Source organism: Haliotis rufescens, unplaced genomic scaffold (assembly GCF_023055435.1).
Source record: "Haliotis rufescens isolate VD_foot unplaced genomic scaffold, xgHalRufe1.0.p SCAF_3, whole genome shotgun sequence".
NCBI lineage: Eukaryota > Metazoa > Mollusca > Gastropoda > Lepetellida > Haliotidae > Haliotis > Haliotis rufescens.
The window spans coordinates 3,486,731-3,505,270 of record NW_025964001.1 but is presented as its reverse complement, the minus strand read 5'-3'; the positions used below and the strand labels follow the sequence as shown (position 1 = coordinate 3,505,270).

At 41.5% G+C, this 18,540-nt stretch overlaps 2 protein-coding genes across 2 annotated transcripts; one reads left to right on the top strand and one right to left on the bottom strand.

Annotated features, from left to right (window-relative positions):
* Positions 1-2,500: 2,500 nt before the first annotated feature.
* LOC124131886 (probable RNA-binding protein EIF1AD) lies at positions 2,501-9,922 on the top strand. The gene is made up of 4 exons (XM_046495399.2): positions 2,501-2,700; positions 3,915-4,023; positions 8,064-8,172; positions 9,329-9,922. The coding sequence occupies exons 1-4, from the start codon at positions 2,614-2,616 to the stop codon at positions 9,519-9,521; spliced, it is 498 nt and encodes a 165-aa protein (XP_046351355.1). The 5' UTR covers positions 2,501-2,613; the 3' UTR covers positions 9,522-9,922.
* On the bottom strand, positions 9,708-15,219 carry LOC124131887 (uncharacterized protein C20orf85 homolog). The gene is made up of 3 exons (XM_046495400.2): positions 15,102-15,219; positions 14,457-14,541; positions 9,708-10,288 (listed from the first exon to the last, which is right to left on the bottom strand). The coding sequence occupies exons 1-3, from the start codon at positions 15,170-15,172 to the stop codon at positions 10,016-10,018; spliced, it is 429 nt and encodes a 142-aa protein (XP_046351356.1). The 5' UTR covers positions 15,173-15,219; the 3' UTR covers positions 9,708-10,015.
* Positions 15,220-18,540: the final 3,321 nt, after the last annotated feature.

Sequence of the window (18,540 nt, the reverse complement as noted above, 5' to 3'; positions counted from 1 at the left end):
GGTAATAATAGTGGGTATATATCAAGTTTTGCCTGACAGGCCCAGTTTTCTTGCCTGGGTTTTCTTTGTGCTGACCAATTACAGACACTGTTTCTTTTATTGTGCTTTCCAAAGATAAGTACATTACTAACAACCAATTTGTACTTAACACAAATTCTCTCCTCCCATAGCTTACACTTCCTTCCTCTGCACATAACATTATATTGCGGGGAGCTATTGATGCTCTGCAGCAATCTCTACTTGTAGGGTATTGTCAGGTGTTTGAAAAGTTTGTGGTAAAGGTAGGCCCATAAAACTTCATGCAGTAAACTTCAGTTTTTGCATGACAAGATCGTTTTATACGTGTATCTAAATACTAGTATATTTTGCCAGGGTAGACCTTTCCAAGTCAGACATTGTGTACCTTTCTCATGAGACCTATACAGCGGGTACCCGGGTAGGGTCGGGTAATAGGGGGTTGGGTACCCGGGTAGTAAATTTGGACTCGTCCCAGCCCGAGGTCATATTGACTTGCAAGTCTTGCAAACGCCCAATTCAAAGGGGTAACAACCAATTGTTACGTTCAAGAGTTGCGTCCCCTGACCAGGCTGACATCCGCTGTTCGTGGGCTCGATCCATGACCCGCCCAGTCGACTGTCAGCAACATGACCCTACTCTATGATGGCCGAGAGGGGACATCGCTTTCTCGCCGTCAATAACGGCCGCGATAAAGCGATAACACGAGACGAGAAAGCGATAGAACGAGGCGACAAAGTGACAAAGCGATAGAGCGATACGAGAAAACGAGAAAGCGATATTTCCCATAATGCCGTACATGAAAATGGGTTTTGATAGTATTTCAGTGCTCTATTCCTATACGTTTCATGGCTATTTTTCTTTTTATAGCTAAACGTTTTCAACATTTTGTGGTAGACACAAGTGTTAGATACAGATATAGAACGCTATGTAGTTTCGTTTGCATACACATATGTGTTTACGTTATCAAGATTCACATATATTACAACGTAGAAGACCGCCGTCATATAGCTGGAATATTGCTGAGTGCGGCGTTAAACAACATCCCCCCCCCCAAAAAAAAATAAAAATAAATAAAGCGTTCAATATGTGTGGTTTACACAAGTACATACAAGTATATCAAGCCAGATAACACCCTTGTCAAAGGTTAAAGCGTTCGCTCGTCACGCCGAAGACACAGGTTGGATTCCCCACATGGATACAATGTGTGAAGCCCATTTCTGGTGTCCCGTGATATTGCTGGAATATTGTCAAAAGCGCCCTAAAACCATACTCACTCACTCACTCACGGCGGTGTTTATCAAATGATGATATGCATGTACATATACAATGCTATGTAGATTTGTACAAGACAAGACACGCCATACAAGTTGATCATAAAATCAAATAATAACAGTATAATGGCATTCACAGTTACTGCATATACTACTCAAAAGAAGTTAAAGAACACACAAATATGAGATTGTGTTTTGCAATGCAATCAGCCATCACTGACTAACCATAGGTATACGAAAAAATCGGATGTTCGGAGTATATATTTAGATTTTAACTTGATTTATTAAGAGGGCATTGTCATTACCCCGCTCAAACTCTCGACATGCTCTCATGCAGGCTAAAACGGCACCTTAGCACAACGTCACCGATTTCTCGGGCAAAAGCGTCACCTCAACTGAAAAAAATGGCACCTGTAATTTTAATAACGATAAGAACGCTTTATGTAAATGTAATTGATTATGAATAGGCCTCTATACTAGTATAACAAGTGTAATATTTGTGTAAAGTACAGATTCTCGTACTTTTTGGGGTTGAGTCCCGTCCGTACTTCGAACCCACACCGCCAGAGTGAGTCGCCTAATCGCCAGCACACAAAGCCAGAGATCTAACCCACTCAGCCACTGAGGCTTCCACAAAAATGATAGTCCGACAAATGGTTGTCTTCATTACGTATTTTGTGTACCCCTCTGACAAGTGTAAATTGGCACTGCTCCAATGATCGAAAGCTATGAACACACAATGCCTTTTAGAAAGTTGTCAAATGTAACAAATGTTATATTTAGGATAACACTTTCTAAGTACCAAAATATAAAAGTACGAGAATCTGTACTTTATTCAGAAAATGTTATCCCAAAGATAACATTTGTTACATTTGACAACTTTCTAAAATGCCTTGTGTGTTTATATACTGCGACGCAAATCGGTCCTCATATCATGCTTAATACCAACTCGTTACAAATGCAACAAATTTGAAAACAAATGAAATGTGTACAGATCCTCACAACGTATGATGTGATTATTTTCTGTTGTGAAGTGTATTTGCAATATTTTCTGTTGACACGTCAAACATTTAATACATCCAAAGACGTATATACGTCCGTGATACATCCAAATACCCGCATATGCTTTATTTCACCCGCCTTTCGACAATGTGCAGGTGTCAGCTAGATTTATTTTTAGTGGTCTACACATATATTTGACAGGAAGTTGTCTGATTATCTCCCTTGTCCAATGTGTTGAGCAATGTTTTAGTCTGCTTGAACGCTCTTTCAGTTGTACTAAAAGATACATCATAACACTTGTTAACAGTATCAGTTGTGTGAAATGTCCAAAGCTACCAAGAGAAAGCATGTCGTGAAAGAGGTTCTCAATGACTATGTTCTTCCTGAAGGAGACCAAGAGATCGTCAGGGTAAGTCACAGATCACTACTGGGAAATCAGTTTCGGGGTCGTTGTCGGCACAGTTGGTAGTAGTACAGAAAATATACTCCAGGTACCAATCTGTTTATACAAGTATGTCCGTGCCTGCCAATATATAAACGCCACTGTTAAATGTTCACGAAACCGGTTTGAGTTTGTCTGTCACTTAACTCAGTCGTGTGCAATATTCTGCTTGGGTGCTGTTTACCCACATGTGATTCGTAGCTGTATCACAAAGTAACAAAAACGTTGTCACCCAAAGTATTACAGAAATGTACCCCGGTACCTTTCTGTTTAAAGAGAAGTAACCTAGTGTGGTAATGTTAATGGCGCTAAAGTCAAGATTACACTTGCAGCATATTGCATCATGCTGCATTTCAATGAAACTGAAACCGAAACCACTGTCATATGTTGTGAAAATAGAGATTGATATATATATATATGGTGTACACACACACACACACACACACACACACACAGAGTGGTGGTGCAGTAGAGCATGCTGCCGAAAGACTCGGGTTCGATTCCCCACATGGATACTAGTGTATGAAGCCCTTTACTGGTGTCATTTGATTTGATGGGATATTGCTAAAGCTTGGTAAAACCATGCTTACCGACTACCACACAGGCAGAGAATTTCAACACTACTTTTCTGCAGTTTCTGTGCCGACAACAGCCCCAGCAGTGTAATTTTCATATTTACTTAATAACAACTGATTATCAAGGCAGTGGGAAACTAGAGTACTCTGAAAACTTACCACCATTTACGATATGAATAATGTGGAGCAACACAATTACCTTCTTAGCACCTTTTACTTTCTAATTTATCGACATCCTTTCAGAAATCAATCATGACATTCAAGGGTTGTCATGGTTACCTGTGGTTTGACCATTGATTATCCTGATAATACTTGACTGTCATTCAGTAATCCGAAAGGACCCTTGAAGCCCCCTTAACATGGCTTATACAACATGTCACGAACACCACTTGGCTTAGTCATTCCCAGTTATCAAGAAGAATTATTAATGCATCTCCATTCTGTTATGATAAATACAATCTCAACAGTGGTAAATAGTTTCATGTTGAAGTTTTGGCTTCATCTTACAGGCTGGATTGCTGAAACTTCAGGTAGATAATCTGCATTGGATATGAGCTGAAACCATGGTAACTCTGATAATCACAGGTTGTATACTTTTATGTACAGGTTACAGCCAGTCGAGGCAACAACCTTCATGAAGTAGAGACAGCCCAAAGCAACAGATACCTAGTCAGTATGCCCACCAGGTTCAGGAAGAATGTGTGGATAAAGAGAGGTGAGTACTCTGATACTGCCAATTACATCATCATAGTCATTTCAGATACATCTTCATGAGGCAAGGGAGTTGACTGACTATAAAAGTCCAGTTTCCACCCTTGGCAAACAAGGCTGGCATCATGGAGTTATATTTTTCTGGACTAATGAGTCTATGCATAGTCCAATCAAATTGTGTAATAAACTTGATATCCGGTTTGTAAACTGCCATTCAGATTATTGTCGATTACAGGATTTGCAAAACATGCGTATCAGCAATTCAACAGATATTTTCCAAATCTTTTCATGGTTTTAATCAATGTCAGTAATCCAGAAGACCAGTAGATAGAAAAAGTATAGTTTGTGACCGATTAATACAGTGATCCCTCGCTACAACGCTACCTTCGAGGTCCAAATAATTGATGAGCGTTATAGATGATCAGCGGTTTAACGAAGGTCGAGTCGTAGGTGGTAGATGACCAACAAAACAGTATTCATGCTCTGCCTACTTAAAACGATCTACGTTGCACGTTTCCGAGTTACAAAAAAGGGTTAGAATAGGAGTTATTTCATAATTCATAGTGTAAAAAAAAAGGTTTATCGGATATTAATATGCGCTTTAAAAAAAAAACACATCGTATCCCTTCAGGTGATAATAAATTTCAAACACTATACCACACAGGGTTGTCAAATAGGTTGTTGATGGGGGCATGGGTGGTCCTGTGATCTAGACACTGTTCAGAGTTGCATCCATTGGCCACGCCAGAAACCCATGATCATGGGTTTGAATCCCATTTTGCCCCGATTATGTCTCTAGGTTTGTCAGCACCATACCCGTGCTCGTGGGTTTCACCAAAGTGGTAACTAGATCAACAGAGCCCTCCAAAGTACTACTGCACAACCTGGCCACCATTAATCATAAATTCATTCCACAGATCCTTGAGAAAATTACAAGACTCGGGCCAATGGACCAGCTCTGACATACTCTTGTAAAGAGAAATATATTGATGTTTTAAGTAACTTTTAACTTTTAATTGTTATTATCCCCCGCCCCAACGAAGTTGGCGGGGGATATAGAAATGGGTTCCGTCCGTGTGTGTGTGTGTGTGTGTGTGTGTGTGTGTGTGTGTGTGTGTGTGTGTGTGTGTGTGTGTGTGTGTGTGTGTGTGTATAGAAATGGGTTCCGTCCGTGTGTGTGTGCGTGTGTGTGTGCGTGCGTGCGTGTGTGTGCGTGTGTGTGCGTGTGTGTGTGTGCGTGTGTGCGTCCCGAAATCGTTTCCGGAGCATAACTCAGAAACCGTTAAATATTTCTCTACGAAACTTTGCATGTCTATCAGACTCATGCTGAACTGGTGCCTTTTGCTATTTAGGAGTTTTATAAATTTTTATTTTTTACGTTTCCATGGCAACAAGTTGGACTTAGGTTCTATAAGGGTGGTGTTCGTTTCCGGAGCATAACTCAAAAACTGTTAAATCCTTTCTTACAAAACTTTGCATGTCTACTAGGCACATACTGAACTGGTGCCTTTTGCTATTTATGAATTTTATGAATTTTTATTTTTTACGTTTCCATTGCAACAAGTTGGACTTAGGTTCTATAGGGTAGAGTTTGTTTCCGGAGCATAACACAAAACCCATTCAATAGTTTCCAACAAAAACTGTGCATGTTTACCAGACACATACTGGACTGGTGCCTCTTGCTATTTAGGAATTTTAGAAATTTTTATTTTTCACGTTTCCATGGCAATAAGTTGGACTTAGGTTCTACAGGGGTGGTGTTCATTTCCAGAGTGTAACTCGAAAACCGTTAAATACTTTCTTACAAAACTTTGCATGTCTACCAGGCACATACTGAACTGGTGCCTTTGATATATAGCACTTTTAGAAATTTTTATTGTTTATGTTTCCATGACAACAAGTTGGATTTAAGTTTTAATATAGGATTGGTTTACTTAAGTAGTATAACAAATAAACTGTTAAATATTTCCTTGCCAAACATTGCATGTCTATATATAAAACGCATACTGAACTAGTGCCATTTGATATTAAGGAGTTTTAGAAATGTTTATTTTAGAATTTCCATTGCAGCTATTTGGACACGGGCTAAGAGAAATGTTGGGTCAGTTACCTGGTTTGGGACCATAACGTGTTAAAGTGGGCGGGGGATATAGATGACTTTGTCAACTATATGCTTGTTATGTTTTAAAATAAAGATTAGTAGCATGTGTGTCCAAATAATGGGTTGACAATTACTAAAAAATTAAAACACACTAAACAGCTAAAGTGCCTAATATATCTTATTATGTTTAAATTCAGTATATATAAAATACAAATTAGTGGGTACAATTAGGAGAAGTAACTTATGGCAACACAGAGCTCCAGATAAGCTTTTGGTGTTGTGGGTATTTTACCCATGCATTTTAAAATCATTGGGTATCAGTAATTCTATCTGCGTATTCAAATTTCTGTTACCCACTAGTTTTACATATGTGGGTATTTAAGTTAATTATTTATAAACACTATTCATCTAGTCCCTGCAAACTGGTGTCATGTGGGTTAGAGAGCTTTTTAGGACTCACAAATACCACGATAATTCTACAAGAAAGTGTAATGGCAAATGATCATGATGTAACTGTCATCGTGGAGTTTGGCAAGGTTGACGGAATACCCGTTTATAATTTCAAAATAAGTTGCTGATTCGCTAATCGAATACGCAGGGTTTCTTCACAATATTTTGATGATACGCACAAGTTTTATTTTTGTAGTGTATCTGTAATGTTCGTTGCGTACTTGATACGCTTGGATTTAATTTTACTGCATATTTCTGCATTTCTGATACGCAGCTTATCTGGAGCTCTGCAACAACAAATATTCCCCTAAGTTGATGAAGTTTAAGGTACCAAATGATGAAAATACTGTCATCTTACTTTGGAGTTTTTATTTTAATCTATTTATTGTGCTTAATTTATTAATTACAGTGTCATGCTTCATGTATGATATTGATATGAAGGATTTGACATATTTGTGTGCTTTTATTATGGTTTTAACATAGCTGGAACGGACATAGCACATTCAGTCAATTAACTCCTAATTTTCCATGCTGCCTTAACTGAGGCCAATTTGTAATGACTTGATCAAGGGAACTGCAGATACTGGTCTATTGTTTGTTTGGTTTTTCGTTCCATGGTTGCATAGTAAGCTGTTCAGTGAAGTTTGTTGTTGATTAATGCTGTCTATTTCAGTCAGAGATAGTTGTCATCAGAGATAGTTTTGTTTCTAACCAAGAAATTTATCATTGTATCAGTGATCGATTAATTTTCTACGATTTGATGAGAGCTTTTAATAGATGGGACTGAGGGTACAGCTTAAGAGTCCGGTAATGGAGTTGTATTTGTGAGGCCTGTAGCTATTTCTTTGTAGTAACTGTAGTGTTTTCCTTGTAATTTTGTTGCAGTTGACAGCTTTGTCATTTCTTCTCTTATTATAGCCGACAAGCTATTTTTTATGAGAAAAGACAAATGTATTCATGCAGAATTCTTGTAATGCAAGTTTGTTTTTACTTGGGGTAGTGTAGTGGTAAAAGTGTTTGCTCGCCATGCCTGGGTTTGATTCCCCATGTGGGTACAGTGTGTGGAGCCTAAATCTGGAGTCCCACACCATGATATTGCTGGAATATTGCCAGAGGCAGCATAAATCTCAACTCACTTACTCATGATTAATTGATTGATCATTAATTGATGAATACAATGTCATACCCAGAATCATATTCACATTTTGGTCGCATTGTTGAAGAAGACATTTTGGAAGGACGAACTGTCAGTTGTGATCTGGCTGATATGGTGATGTTTCTTAGTATACGTGACTGAAGGTGTGTTGCTACATGACTACTAATTGCATCAGAGATGAATACAAGTGGGTTTGCCAAAAATTTTGGAGTTGCAAAATATAAAAAGGTCCTTCTAACAACATGTATTGGTTTCTATTCTAGTATTAAGTTCCCCCTGGGGAAACATCCATAGAATGATTAGTCTGTTTAACTACCATACTGTACATATTATCCAGGAGACTTTGTGCTGGTGGAGCCTATTGCCGAGGGAGACAAGGTGCGAGCAGAGATCCTCAGTATCCTGTACAAGGACCAGATCAAGCACATCAAGGACGAAGGACTCTGGTGAGACGGGGAGAGGTGGTGGTGAGATGGGAGGGGTTGTGGTGAGATGGATAGGGGTTGTGGTGAGATGGGAGGGGTTGTGGTGAGATGGAAGGGGTTGTGGTGAGATGGATAGGGGTTGTGGTGAGATGGGAGGGGTTGTGGTGAGATGGGAGGGGTTGTGGTGAGATGGGAGGGGCTGTGATGAGATGGGAGGGGCTGTGGTGAGATGGGGAGAGGCTGTGGTGAGATGGGAGGAGCTGTGATGAGATGGGAGGGGCTGTGGTGAGATGGGAGAGGCTGTGGTGAGATGGATAGGGGTTGTGGTGAGATGGGAGGGGTTGTGGTGAGATGGATAGGGGTTGTGGTGAGATGGGAGGGGTTGTGGTGAGATGGGAGGGGCTGTGGTGAGATGGATAGGGGTTGTGGTGAGATGGGAGGGGTTGTGGTGAGATGGGAGGGGTTGTGGTGAGATGGGAGGGGTTGTGGTGAGATGGGAGGGGCTGTGGTGAGATGGATAGGGGTTGTGGTGAGATGGGAGGGGCTGTGGTGAGATGGATAGGGGTTGTGGTGAGATTGGAGGGGTTGTGGTGAGATGGGAGGGGTTGTGGTGAGATGGGAGGGGTTGTGGTGAGATGGGAGGGGTTGTGGTGAGATGGGAGGGGCTGTGGTGAGATGGGAGGGGCTGTGGTGAGATGGGGAGAGGCTGTGGTGAGATGGGAGGAGCTGTGATGAGATGGGAGGGGCTGTGGTGAGATGGGAGAGGCTGTGGTGAGATGGGAGGGGCTGTGATGAGATGGGAGGGGCTGTGATGAGATGGGAGAGGCTGTGGTGAGATGGGGAGAGGCTGTGGTGAGATGGGAGGGGCTGTGGTAAGATGGAAGGGGCTGTGGTGAGATTGGAGGGGCTGTGATGAGATGGGAGGTGAGATTGGAGGGGCTGTGATGAGATGGGAGGGGCTGTAATGAGATGGGAGGGGCTGTGGTGAGTTGGGGAGAGGCTGTGGTCAGATTGGAGGGGCTGTGGTAAGATGGGGAGGGGCTGTTGTGAGAGAGGAAGGCATTGTGGTGAGATGTTGGAGATGTGCCAGAATTGTTTGAATAATTTCTTGTGCCACTCATTTCAATATTTCAATAGAAAAGAGTAGCCATCCTACAATTGACTGTATTTGTTTAAGGCCACCAGCATTTGAGGAGAGAACAACCCAGGGCAAGAATGATATGATTCCTGACGACATGCTGCCACCAAGCGATGACTCGGACGAAGATCTGGCGGACATGGTTGTGAATACCAACAGGCCACAGGTGGTGTACGTGGATACAGATTCTTCAGATGAAGACAAAACAGTTGAGGATGACGGAAACAGCTGACAGCACCTGGACATACTTCATCAGGGATATGTGCATACGACTCATTAAATGTTGCGTCATGTAATAAGTTTATCATGTTCTCAGTGTTGTTGAAATGAATGTGCCTCGGTGGGGAGTTTTGGGGATGAGACCACTGTACGTCAACAGATCTTTGTTATTCATTTATAGGTCATTGGAACATATGGAAATTGTTAAAGAACAAGGCTTTATTGTGAATTGATGATAAAGACTGATGTTTCTTTCTTAGATATCAATCACTGACAAAAGAGACCAAATGTTGATGAAGATTATTGCTGGCGCATGACCAGTATTATGTAAAAAACAAACTCCTTCATGCAAAAATATGATGAGAAAATAATTTGTACATATTAACAATGTAATAAAATAATGTTAAAACAAGAGCCATAGTCTTAAATTTGACAGAAAGCAGTTTCAAAAGCTGTGTTTTAACGGTAAGATGCTTCTGGAGTCTGTAATGATGTAGTCCATTGAGGCTAAGGCGCTCCCTCAGCTGGCCATTTCAGCAGCTTCAGGATGCCAAACTTTCCTCGGGCCCGGGGTGCCCACTTGTTACACAGGGGGTCCTTCACTGGCCCAACCGTCTTCCAGCCAATCTCACGGGCTGTTGTGACTGGGAAGTAAGTATCTCTGGTTGTTTTGAGGCATCTGATTGGTGGAAGCCTGATCTCTCCATGTTTTGACTGTGGTTGGCCGCCATAGAACGACTGGCCAGGCTTCGGGGGCTTGCCCTCCAGGACACTGGTCATCTGTAATGAACCAAGGGGGTTGTGGGGGAGATTTAGATGCACTGATAGAACAAGACAAGGGAGCATATGGCAATGTTGCTGAATAATGTATACTACTGCTTCATATTAACATAATACTGATTGCTTCAGATGTGTTCACACAGAGATGGCTGGGTGGTCTTAAAGAAAGACTTTGGGCAGGAACATAACATTTGATTCAAGATGTTCTAACACTCTGACCCGTGAAGATCCGGGGGAGAATAAGTCTTTGGCAACCTATGCTTGCTTCTTGATGTCAATAATGGATTGTCTGGTCCGGACTTGATTATTTACAGACTGTCGTCATATAGCTGGAATATTTCTGAGTGCAGCTTTAAACAAGAAACAAACAAATCAAACACTCTGGGAATACAATCTGAGTACCTCCTCTACCGCCTAACAACTCCCCTTGCATGCTACTGGATCAGAGACCAAAGTATAAGGATAGGACACTCCTCGGTTTTTGGTTGAAACTAAAACTGCGAGCAAGCTTGTGGTTTTACATTTTTAACCAAAATCAAAATAACAGAAAAAATGGGAAAACAATAGGTACCTTATAGTTAAACAATACAGTGTGTTGTGGTATGAAAGGAATTCAATCAAGGCTTGCAAGAGAAAAAATGTGCAGCACGGACATGACTGAAGTCATGACATGTAAAATTGGACAATCTTTCTTCACTTGCCCCAGTCGCTCAGTGGGAAGACAGTGGGTTACAAAACTTAACACATATGTGATGTTGCAGGTTCGATTCAAGTCATGGAATTTTCATGTAAAATAAAACAAGCGAAATCAATATTCTATCAATATCAAAAGGCCAGTTTATAAAACGTCAATTGTAAAACCTAGGTCTTGCAGTTGAAATGTAAAACCTCAAAGGAGGTTTAGAAGTGACCCATTTCAAGATCTAGGTTTCGAAGAGAACAAACAAACAAAAACTTGTTTGCTGTGATATGTCTGGTATGTTACTGGCGAAAAAACCCATTTACTCCCGTGTTCACTCGGGTGTTCATCACTGTTATTACACGATGTCTTGTGGTCGTTATGTTGGGGAGTGGGGGCACGGGTGGCCCAGTCGTCTAAGGCGCCGCGATTCGCTGTGCAGAGTTGCATCCCTTGGGCACGCCAGAAACCTATGATTGTGGGTTCGAATCCCAGTTCGCCCCGATTATGTTTCTAGGTTTGTCAGCACCATACCCGTGCTCATGGGTTTCACCGAAGTGGTAAACGTCTGAGACCTGCATCACTTCGGGCTTTCCTCCCACATTAAGCTGACACGCTGCGATATAACTGGAATACTGTTAAAAGCGGTGTTAAACCCAACTCACTCACTCACTCACTCACTATGTTGGGGAGTATTAAACTATCAAACCAGGAACACGGTTCCCTGTATGGAAGCTCTTCTGTTTTAAGTGAGGCATTTATACAAGACTGCTGAAGATAGATCTGTGGTACAGGACACACTTCAAACTTTCCATACACAGGACAAAATTAGGACTGTACTGATTCAATTTTTATTCTGCCTGCCACAGAACCTGGTTCGGAAAGGAAGGTTGAAAAAAATATTGTTCCAAAACAAACGGCCCGGAAATCATTCATACCAGCCAGTTAAGTCTTCTTTTAGATGATTATCTGTTCACCACTTTTTAACAGTTCGCTGTATACAACTCGTATCCTGTCATTATCCCTTTTATTAAAGTTTGCTATTGCTGTGTATATATATAATATTAGTACCTGTTTAACATATTTTAATATGATATATCTTCTTTTTCGATATTTTAGTGCAAATCAACGACACATTATGGATTTCCCTTGGAATAATAAAGTCTTATCTTATCATACCTCTTATCCTAAAATCCTCATAAATAATAATTTATTAAGATGTTACCAAAATAAGTATTATACTTGACATACTTGAGAAATCTTATGTCATGAAGCCCAGACTCTAAAAATATCCTGTTTCAAACAAAAATCCAATACACAGTACATAAATAACCTGTTGGAAGACAAGGTTCAGATAGCCCAAGATATGGTCATGGCCAAGACACCAGACGCACTCCCAGATCCACACTTCCTCCAAATGTTGGCTTTCTCTGTTCACATTGGCCGACTCATTGGTAGACATGGTTTGCGGTATGATTGCCAACATTCAGACCAATCACGTTGCATCCAGTTTCACTCAGAAGTTACGATTATGAAACAAATGTTTAGGAGAACAGAAAGCGCTGTGAATGCATGGACCCGTGTGCATTTTGGATTATGACAAGAGTCATCAGAAGATGACAAATCCCCCCGGCCCAAACAATAGCCTAAGACAATTCGGCCCTTGGTTAAGAAGTGTACCGATTTTGGTTGAAATATCTTTCACGGTTTTCAAGTTATGCTCCGGAAACAGACCGACTGACTACCTGACGGACGAACGGACGGACAGACCGGATGATGACTACACATGTATATCCGCTGCAATATATGCTGGGAGGGGTGAACATGAAACAGCCTTTTCTGAATTTTGCCTTCGTGATTATAATGGAAGCGGTCGTAAAATGACTTCTCATTACCAATTATATTCATACTCTGAGGATCATAACCGATCCCTGTTATTAATCGCATTCGCATTTCGTCAGGAAAGTATGTATAACATTGAGTGATTGTGGTTTTACGGTGTATCAGTAATTTTGCAGCTATTCCTGGCATGACACTATAACAGTCAATATGTTCTATACTCTGGCTGTGACACAAACAAGTCGTACTAACTAAAATGTCCACCTTCGACTGCTCGGTAAAATATGTCTCGATCCTGTTAAATCCATCTGTCATAATAGAACGGAGACATCATACACTAGATGATGGAGGATTTTCCCCTTTCATGTCAATTTCATGGAATCAGGTTTGACGAATGAATGTTGTTTCAAACAGTCAGCCACATTGTAATTATCATGTTAGACTGAGAAATTGTCTCCGAGTACTCTCTAGTTTGATAAACGTAATAAACATTGTCTGTTTTGAATGACTTGCTATATCACTCCTACAAGGACAGCCAAGTAACCTGTGCTCACTGCTCCGTAATATGATGGCTTACGAAGTATTATGTACGAGGGGTGTTCATTAAAGATTTCCCCTAAACCACTTAGGGTTATCATATTTGGTTGAAATTTCACATGTGTAATGATACATGTATCTATGGGTTATGTCTGAATTTGCAGCACCGAACTATTAATCTTACCACTTTTACAGGTGTTATGATCGAGTAGGGTGTGACAATGGAGCCAGTAGAATACCGAGCAGTGATTAGGTATTTATATTTGAAAGGTCGTAAACCAAAAGAAACTTTCGATGAAATGAAAGCAACTTATGGGGAAGATGCCCCATCATATGACGTTGTTAATCACTGGCATCGCCAGTTCAAGATGATGAAACACTGATTTCCTGAAGTCAAGTCCTGGTTTGAGACGCAAAATGAGGGCTTTTACAAGCGAGGTCTCCATAGTTGCATAAAACGATGGGAGAAGTGTGTAACTCTTGGTGGTTCCTATGTGGAGAAAGACTAATACCTATGCCAAGTTTCATTCCACTAGGTCCATCGGAAGTGGGTCAGGGGAAATCTTTAATGAACACCCCTCGTATTGTTTGTTTGTTGTTTAACGCCGCACTCAGCAATATTCCAGCTATATGGCGGCGGTCTGTAAATAATCGAGTCTGGACCAGACAAGCAAGTGATTAATATCATGAGCATCGATCCACACAATTCGAATACGATGACATGCATCATCCTGACTCAGCGAGCCTGACCACCCGATCCCATAGTCGCTTTTTACGGCAAGCATGGGTTGCTGAAAACCTAAAATTATCGTGTAAATCACGTGCAGCATATCGTGATCAGAATAACGTCACTCTGTGGTAACACTTGACTGATTGTTAGTTTTGTCATTAATTGGTACACATTGGAAACAACTCTTTTTAGCATAGATACTTCTCTATATGTTGATGGGTCGCGTTTCTTTTCGCGGTGAGTATATGTGCAATAGACTGCAGTATTTGTGCCCCCACTTCGAAAGGAACGTTTTTACGTGTTTACGGAAGTTGTCGAATGAAAAACGTTCCACGCATGCGCAGATCTATTGTACTGGAGCCGATTGTGCCCGGCTTCCCTACCCTGTCATACTCCTGTACAAGGTACCCCCATCTCTCCGGCCACTTCCTGAGCTGGGAGTTGGTTTCATGTCGGACGTGATCTTTCCTGGAACAATCCAATAGAGAATCTAAAGAATATCGGGAATTATAAGACGGTTGTGCAGTGAATAAAATCCCCCCAAATTTGAGTCAGACAACCGGACTGGCAACATTGCAAAGTTACCACACCAGATAAAATGTTACCAGTCCAGAATTTTCTAGAGTAACAAACAAAAGTAACAAAAGGGTAAACATAAGAATACAGTAAACTACGGTTATAACGAACACGCATATAATGAACTGACTGATATAACGAACTTATTTTTCAGTCCCGACCATTTGTTGACTAAATGTCGTATATATGCTTATAACGAACCACGGTTATTACGAACTAAAATTAGTGGTTCCTTCGAGTTCGTTATAACCGTGGTTAACTGTAGTACTGTTTTATGTTTAGTTCTCGGAAAATAACAATAAACTGGTGGATTGTCAGCTTAGTAACTTTAAGTCCCGACCATCAAAATAGACCGTCTCGAACTGTCGGACAGGCGGGTATTTTAAACACTGCTGTAGTATTGATAGGTTTAGAATCCATTGCTATGAATAAAATGAACACAATTTACGTACCAGATTTGATCACTATGGACAACATTCAGGTGCAAAGAACCCTTCTTCTGTACACCAGCTTCGATCGGCATAGTGCGGCTTGCTGGCACACCGTCCAATGTAAGTAGTAATCGTGATTGTGACGTCACTCATTGATGTCTATTCCACTACCGTGACGTCACAACCATTATTGCGTCATGCGTATTTGTTCACATGCGTAATTTCAACGCGTGTTGTTTATTCTCCCGGAATAAGTGTAGTGCAGAAAACGTGTGATGGGTGTAGTACACGGGAAGTTGCATGACCTGAGCGTCCTTGTACAAACCGATTTTCGAGCCTGGTGATAACTTAACAGAGACTTACGACAGTTGTAGCGCTAAGGCTTTGTACAACGGCAACCTCTTTCTTAGTCTGGTGGCCAGTAGTATTTCGAAAGCCTAATGATGTCACTTTGGTAACATTTGAACGAGAAAATAACTCGAAATAATCGAAATTGCGAGAAAGAATTACAAAAAATGTATTCGAAGTAACTTTGAAGAAACCTGAATAACAAGAAAATATTCGAAGTAACATAGAAAATAACTGAAATAACGAGAAATGTTGATTTGACAAAGATTAAATTGTGCAACCAAGGTGGCACCATTAGGATTTCGTAGTAGTATTGCGTTATGAAACATGCGCACAAATTAAAATGTAAAGACAAACGTGTTTTGATCACGATGCAATGGCAACAAAATAAAACTGTCTAAGTGAAAATAGTTTTACAAGTTACAAAGTCAAGTATAGTTTTGCCGTTGTCACAAGAAATGCCTTTACTACATAAGTCTCGTGGCTAGTAGACCGCCTCCGTGGTCTAGTGGATAGAGCGTCCGCCCGGAGAGAGGAAGGTCGGGGTTCGATCCCCGGCTAAAACAAGGACTGGTCGGCTGTACTCTGTCTGAGTCGAGTATTCATATTAAACTGCGGCACTAGCACTAGCGGCTAGCAATTGGGCTAGCACTATAAAATCGATATTAGTCCTGACTAGCTCAAGCAGCCACACGTGCATGCACTATATAAGTGTAGCAAACTAGACCTTAAACCCCATTTCACCTCACCTCACCTGTGGGTAGTAATTTTGTAGCTCAATTGTCTACCCCGTCTGCGCGTCTACACGTTTCACACGTCAAACCGCAATATGCTCGTTGTGTGGTTTTCCACGATAAGATGTCTCTTACTACTCAGAGAGTGAGTGAGTGAGTGAGTGAGTGAGTGAGTAAGTGAGTGAGTTTTACAGCAAATCAGTTGTCGTCTTGGCGCCATGATGAAACTGACCATCACCGATTTGTGGCCCTTTAGACTATTCCTTCATCTGCCATAGTGCAATTTGATACACTCGTTCTGAAAGGTATGGTCACGTCCACTGAGGTCACTGTATTTAATACAAATATGTGGCTACAAAATGCCCTTTGCACACATCCAATACGGAACACTCAGCGGAGGATTTTTTTGTTTGTTTGTTGTTTTACGCCGGACGCAGCAATATTCCAGCTATATGACGGCTGTCGGCGAGTAAGCAGTCGGGTTGTCAGACTCGCTGACTTGGTTGATGCATATCATTGCGTGGATCGATGCTCATGATGTCAATCACTGGATTGTCGGGTCCAGACTCGATTATTTACAGACCGACGCCACATAGGAGGAATATTGTTGAATGCGGCGTTAAACAACAAATAAACAAACAAACAAATCATATCCCAAGTATAGTGTCTTTTGGGGGGGGGAAATTCAGCAGAGAAGCGTTTAACGGCGCTTTGAACAGCATTTTAGATTGGCAGGACGTACACGCGTGAGTAACGGGTAAGCCTGAAGTGAAGACTGCAAATCTGCTCATATTTCAACCTGTAAAGAATTTTGCAAAGGGTGTATGTGGCATAACTATGCCAATGCTCACTTCAACATGTACGAGTCGCTATATGGCGGAAATAATGCCGGTACGACGTTAACTTGTAACTCCCTCACTCACACACTTATTATATACGATCACCATTGCACTTGACCACTATCACAAACGGATGTCCCAAAACCAACAAGTATTGATACACATTACGTGTTACAACCCTGGAATTAGCGATTTAGCGGAGATGAAGTATTATTGACCGTTACTCAATTTTGGTTCCTGGGGTTCGAAGACAAACATGCATTATGGTACGCCCTGGCGACAGACCTAAACCAGCAGGACTCCACTTGAGTCCACGCGATCTAACTTGATCTACTAACGACCTCCGAGCCTCACTGACTTCCACTCCGTCGGACTCAGAAAATTGAAATTATATGCATTGCCATAGGGTGGAGATTTGTCTTGGCGGCGCTTATCGGATTATCGTTGGCACCTGTGGGTTTGCTAATCGCTGTTAGACCGGGGTGGGGGTGCTTGTAGGTAAACACTACATGGGAAACGCTTTACGGGACGGTGTAGCCACAGCATTGTAATCCCAGACAAGTCAGCTGTCGTAAGCTGGTAATGCCTGCAGTATGGAACAAGATGGCCGAGGTATTCATAGCTGTAACCACTCACCTGGAATTCGCATGCCAAGCTTGTTAGAAATGATCCCAAGTTTCATATTCTGGCTTGTTTGTCAAGTCGTTTGCCGAACACATTTGAGTCTGTATTCAATAAACACAAAATATGCAAAGCAAGCTGAAAGCATTCAAAGCATTAAAGGGGGTCTTCGGTCGTTTAGGAAGCACCTGTCTAAGAGGTCCAAATTGAGGTACGGGAGTTATTTCCGAAGCTTGGACTAACCTGTTCCTACTCACTTCCTCAGCAGCAGTCTATACATGACTTGATAAAGTGCATATATCTATTATTCGAATTCAGTTCAGGCTCCTGGACTATTGCAATTATTGGACACTGACATCAGCATTGCAGTAGACTGTCTGTAATTATCCAACTAAATGTCTTGCCAACTCCTGTTCATTTTCCTGTGGGGGCGGTCGGGTAGCCTAGTGGTTAAAGCGTTCGCTCGTCACGCCGAAGACCCGGGTTCGATTCCCGACATGGGTACAATGTGTGAAGCCCATTTCTGGTGTCCCCCGCCGTGATATTGCTGGAATATTGCTAAAAGCGGCGTAAAACCAAACTCACTCACTCACTCATTTTCCTGTGAGTTCTTTAATCGTCAGCGCCAGACTCGTGCTTGTGTCAGGAACCAAATTAGTAGACCCGCCGCCCGAATCTCTTCATGGTGTCCTCCCACAGTAGGTTCACGCGCAGTCACATAACTGATACTGTTTAAAGCGGCGTTGAACACAACTCACTCACATGACATCGCCATGCCTTTCTATGCAGTCCACCAATTGCTGGAATCAAACCAACAATTGAAAATAATAAATGCAGTTTGTCATATAATGGGTAGGTTTTATAACAGGATAAAGCGAGAGGATAAAAACGGTATTCGTTGGCATCATTTGCGGATAT